The sequence below is a fragment of the Mus caroli genome, chromosome 4, assembly GCF_900094665.2.
Source record: "Mus caroli chromosome 4, CAROLI_EIJ_v1.1, whole genome shotgun sequence".
Classification (NCBI taxonomy): Eukaryota; Metazoa; Chordata; class Mammalia; order Rodentia; family Muridae; genus Mus; species Mus caroli.
Genome location: NC_034573.1, coordinates 107,154,226 through 107,160,032, shown reverse-complemented (window position 1 = coordinate 107,160,032; position 5,807 = coordinate 107,154,226). Strand labels below are relative to the sequence as shown.

Sequence of the window (5,807 nt, the reverse complement as noted above, 5' to 3'; positions counted from 1 at the left end):
GAGACAGGGTTTCTCTGTATAGCCCTGGCTGTCCTGGAACTCACTCTGTAGACCAGGCTGGCCTTTAACTCAGAAATCTGCCTGCCTCTGCCTCCCTAGTGCTGGGATTAAAGGCGTGCACCACCACTGCCCGGCACAAGGTCTTATTATACAGTCAGAGCTGGTCTTGAACTCAGAGATCCATCTGCCTCTCCCCAAGAGCTGGGCTTAAAGATGTGCGCTATCACATCCACTGAGAGACCCTGCCTCTGGTCACCACATACTAATGCTCAGAATAATCAGGAGCAAGTGCACACACGCTCTCACACATGCATACACACATGTACGCAACTGTGCACACGCGCATGTACACACACACACACCAACAAAAGAACGTGGAAGTCATCCCTATAACTATTCAATGTCCAAGGCCCTCTCCCCATAATGTTGGCTATTAGTTGGGCCAGAGATTTAAATATACCATTACTAAAAGTAGCTCCCGTTTTACTACCTCATCCTTCTATTTGTTTTTTTTTTAAGATAACTGTCTCCTCTTGCCAGCCTGAACTAAGAATTGGAACCTTCCCATAAGCTGACTGCACACCTTAGTTCTAAGCAAATGCATCCAAAGACCTAACTGGTGGATGGATGGCATTATCTCTTGTCTACAGTTACCACTGGCAGAGGCTTCATGAGGTCTCTGAAATGCTGCTGATTCTTAGGAAATCTTGAACCCCCTAGAACATAAAGTCCAGGAAAGCAGAAAGCAAAGCTGCCCTTCAATGCCAGAGATCCTGAGTTCAATTCCCAGCAACCACATGGGATCCAATGCACTCTTCTAGTGTGTGTCTGAAGACAGCTGCAGTGTACTCATATAAATAAAAAATAAATAAATCTTTTTTTTTTTAAGCCAGTAAGCTACCTTCCTCCATGTCAGTTCCTGCCTCCAGGTCCCTGTCCTGACTTCTCTTCAGGATTGAACGATGGGTAAAATTCACCTTTTCCTCCTCCAGTTGCTTTTAGTGTTTTGTCACAGCAGTCGAAAAGTAAGCTAAGGACTAAACCGCTAGCCATAAGACGTATTTGTTTTGTTGTCGTTATTGTTGGCTTTGACACCAGGATGTCTTATGCAGCCCAAGCTGGCCTCAAACTCCAGATCCTTGGGCTGGGGAGGTGGCTCAGTGATTAAGAGCACTGACTGTTCTTCCAAAGGTCCTGAGTTCAATTCCAGTAACCACATGGTGGCTCACAACCATTTGTAATGAGATCCAATGCACTCTTCTGGTGTGTCAGAAGATAAAGACAGTGTACTCATATAAATAAAAATAAATTAAAAAAAAAAAAAAACTTCAGATCCTTTTGTCTCTACTTCCCTAGTGGTAGGATTACAGGTATATGCCACAACCTTTATTTATTTATAATTATTTCAGATAACTACGTGAAATATGTATAAGGCATTTTTTAAATGAAATTGAATAAAAATGGACCAGAGGTATAGCATTACCACTTGTTTAGCATTTTTTTAAGATTTTTTAAAAATTTATTTATTTTAATGTATATGAATACACGGTCTCTATCTTCATGCACACCAGAAGAGGGCGTCAGAGTTGCTGGGAATTGAACTCAGGACCTCTGGAAGAGCAGTTGATGCTTTTAACTGCTGAGCCATCTCTCCAGCCCCCTTGTTTAGCATTTAATGAGGCTCTGGGTACAATAATCCCTGCCACTGCAAGGAAAAGACAGGTGGGTGGCAGCAAGCAAGCCACCTAGAAGACGAGTGGGTATGGCAGCATACACCTCCAATTTTAGAATTTAGGTTTGAGTAAGAGGATCATAAAGTTCAAGGTCATTGTGGTGGTTTGAATGAGAAGTGCCCCCCATAGGCTCATATGTTGAACACTTGTTCTCCAATTGTTGACACTCTTTCAGAAGGATTAGAGGTATGGTCTTTTTTTTTTTTTTTAAAGATTTATTTATTTATTATTATATGTAAGTACACTGTAGCTGTCTTCAGATGCACCAGAAGAGGGCGTCAGATCTCATTATGGATGGTTGTGAGCCACCATGTGGTTGCTGGGATTTGAACTCTGGACCTTCGGAAGAGCAGTCGGGTGCTCTTACCCACTGAGCCATCTTACCAGCCCCGAGGTATGGTCTTATTGGAGGTGTGTCACTGGGTCATTAAAGTTTCAAAAGATCTGTCAGTCCCTGTGCACTCTCTGTGCTTCCTGCTAGTGGATGAGATGTGGTCTCAGATGGTTGTGGTCTCGGCTTCTGCTCCCACCAGCTGCTGACATGTATCTCAATCTCACCATGATGGTGCTGGGCTCCTAGCCCTGTGAAATTACAAGCCCCAAGACAACTCTCCCTCTAGGAGATGCCTTGGTGGTGGCATTTTATCACAGTAATAGGAAAGTAACTAAGACAGTCAACTTCACTCAGCCAATCTGTGTGACATAAAATCCTGCCTCAAGGAGCTGGAGAGATGGCTCAGTGGTTAAGAGCACTGACTACTCTTCCAGAGGTCCTGAGTTCAATTCCCAGCAACCACATGGTGGCTCACAACCATCTGTAATGGGATCTGATGCCCCCTTCTGGTGTGTCAGAAGACAGCTACAGTGTACTCATATAAATAAAATAAATCTCTTTAAAAAAAAAGAAAAGAAAACCCTGCCTCAAAAAATTAAAAAGCAGCTGAAGAGATGGCCCGATGGTTAGGAGTACTTGCTGCTCTGATGGCCAGCATTCATATGACAACTCACAATCATGTTAAGTCCAATTCAAGAGGGTCTGACACCTTCTTCTGGTCCCTCAGGACGTTACACGCAGATGGTGCATAGACATACGTGCAGGCAGAATTCCCATATACATAAAGTAATAAAATAATGCTTAAAAATAAAAATAGTACAATTTGAATCATGGAACTCTTTATTTCCTCATGAAGGTTATAGCCAAAACTACTTCTTGGCTGGGTGTAGCTGTGCCACCTTTGATGCCAGGACTAGGGAGGCAGAGGCAGGAGAACCTCTGAGAGTTCAAGGAAAGCCTGTTCCCAGAACAGCCGGGGCTACTTAAAGAGATCCTTTCTCTAAATAAGAAATAGAGATTTTGGCCGGGTGTGGTGGCGCACGCCTTTAATCCCAGCACTCGGGAGGCAGAGGCAGGCGGATTTCTGAGTTCCAGGCCAGCCTAGTCTACAAAGTGAGTTCCAGGACAGCCAGGGCTATACAAAGAAACCCTGTCTTGAAAAACCAAAAAAAAAAGAAAAAGAAATAGAGATTTTCTTTTGTTGGCTTTTGTTTGTTTGTTTTGAAGACATCTCAATTTCAGAGAAACAGAACTGTAGACATACAGACTGGGCTACTGAGGGTGAGGAGGTAGGGAGAGGCCGGGGTAAGCCTCCCAGCAGTGAGACTGACTGGATCTAGTGCCCACCGGAACATCACACTGTCCTCTGTAATCGCCTCAATACTCCCAACATCCTAACCCATTCTACTCACCAAACAAGAGATGATTTCTTCCCAGGTTCACTGGAGGTCAGTCAAAGGAGCACCTATGATTGTCAGATTTCAGAGGCAGGGTCACAGGACGCAGGTAAGTAACAAGAAGGAAAGGTACGGCCCAGCCTATCACCAGCAAGATTTACAGAGAACACATCAGGGAGAATGAAGCTACTTTATTTTGAATTAGCCAGGGAGCAGGACTGGCTGCACAGTGCGATGCCTCAGTAAAGAGGGCGTGAACGGAGAGGATGAGGAGGCTGCCTGGGATAGAAGCTGCACCTCATTTTTCTCACAAGTGCTTACAGGTCACTCTGGAAGATCGTGGGGCCCTCAAGGAACAGGTCCTCGTGCCCAAGCCTCCGGGCACGGAGCTGAGAGCTGCTGGGCTCCAGGTTAGGAAAGGAGTTGTTCTGGAGCTCTAAGATGAAGGAAAATAAAATTAAATTAAAAAAGAAATTAGCATCCCAGCACTTGGGAGGCAGAGGGAGGCAGATTTCTGAGTTCGAGGCCAGCCTGGTCTACAAAGTGAGCTCCAGGACAGCCAGGGCTACACAGAGAAGACCTGTCTCAAAAAAAAAAAAAAAAAAAAAAAAAAAAAAAAAAGCCAACTCCCCTCAACCCCCCAAAAAGGAAAGAAATTAGCAAGACTGCCATGCACAGAACTAGGTCTTGGACCGCCCTGGAAAAGACACACAGGCCTGATCTTACATGTGCTGACTCTGGCGAATTCTCTCTGTCTGTACCTATCCCTCAACTACATTTAAGTGGTTAAATGAAAATGTGGTGGCCCATGACTGTAATCCTAACACCAGGAACTTGAGGCAGGAAGATTTTGAGTTCAACACCAATCTGGGTTACATAGCAAGCCTGAGCTACACAACAAAACCTGACTTTTAAATAAATATTAAGCCTGGTCTACAGAGCGAGTTCCAGGACAGCCAGAACTACACAGAGAAACCCTATCTCGAAAAACCAAAATAAATAAATAAATAAATAAATAAATAAATAAATAAATATTAAATAATAATTACTTTGGTTTCTCTTCAATTCACATAAATCTTTTGCCTTTTACTAAACAAATATCAAATAATAAAGTAGCTTTACTCTCCATGACATAACATAGGTAGATGGATTCACAAAAAAAGACAATTTCAAACAATTAGACAGCTGCATTCAGGAGTCATTCAGATACGTCCTTACCCCTATCCAATTTCTTTAAAAGTTCCCACCTACGGCCACAGTCTGGGAGACTGACTTCACAGCTGGATGAAGAAAGAGACATGGCGAAAGTGGGTGCCAGTGGCAGCTTTGACTGCTGGGCAGGAACGGAGTTCCTAGAGAGAACATTCAGAACATGCAGAAGTGATGGACCTAGGATACTCTTCCAGCATAGAACCCTTCTGTTCTGAGGCCAGGAGTCCAGCCCACCCCCTCCATTATTGATCAGACATATAAAGATATATCACTGCGGTGGAGAGATGGCTCAGCGGTTAAGAGCACTGACTGCTCATCCAAAGGTCCTGAGTTCAATTCCCAGCAACCACATGGTAGCTTACAACTATCTGTAATGGAATCTGATGCCCTCTTCTGGTGTGTCTGAAGACAGCTACAGTGTACTCATATAAATAAAATATAAGAGTTCCAGGACAGCCAGGGCTACACAGAGAAACCCTTTCTTGAAAACAAACAAACAAACAAACCAAAAAACCAAAAAACAACAACAAAAAAACCAAAAAATAAATAAATAAATAAAAAAATAAAAAAAAATATATATACAGATACATATATATATATATATATATATATATGTATGTATATATATATATATATATCTCACAACTCTGAATCAAATGAAGAATGCCTGACACTGGGGCCAGCAAGGTTGCTCAGCTGATAAGCATGCCTGTCACCAAGCTTAACAACTTGAGGCTGATCCTCAAAACCCTTACAGTAGAAAGAGAGAACTGAATCCTACCAGACCTCTGACCTCCACATGCACTTCATGCTACATATGCCCACAAGTATGCAGACTAAATAAATAAAATACAAAAAACAATTTCAGGCCGGGCAGTGATGGCGCACGCCTTTAATCCCAGCACTTGGGAGGCAGAGGCAGGCGGATTTCTGAGTTCGAGGCCAGCCTGGTAGACAGAGTGAGTTCCAGGACAGCCAGGGCTACACAGAGAAACCCTGTCTCAAAAAAACAAAAACAAACAAACAAGCCGGGCGTGGTGGCGCACGCCTTTAATCCCAGCACTCGGGAGGCAGAGGCAGGCGGATTTCCGAGTTCGAGGCCAGCCTGGTCTACAAAGTGAGTTCCAGGAC

The 5,807-nt window shown here is 43.6% G+C and overlaps 1 protein-coding gene across 8 annotated transcripts in view; it reads right to left on the bottom strand.

The window, feature by feature from the left end:
* Positions 1 to 3,635: 3,635 nt before the first annotated feature.
* The window catches only part of Ccdc163 (coiled-coil domain containing 163), a 7,006-nt gene continuing 4,834 nt past the window's right edge, over positions 3,636 to 5,807 (bottom strand). For 3 of the 8 annotated variants that reach the window (XM_021161402.2, XM_021161404.2, XM_021161406.2), the window contains 2 exons: positions 4,683 to 4,816; positions 3,636 to 3,900 (listed from right to left, as the gene is read on the bottom strand). In XM_021161402.2, the coding sequence (XP_021017061.1) occupies positions 3,782 to 3,900; positions 4,683 to 4,816 (253 nt within the window). In that variant the 3' untranslated portion in view covers positions 3,636 to 3,781. The remainder of the gene's footprint in view (positions 3,901 to 4,682; positions 4,817 to 5,807) is intronic. The other 5 variants (XM_021161403.2, XM_029476872.1, XM_021161408.2 and 2 more) reach the window with 3 other exon arrangements.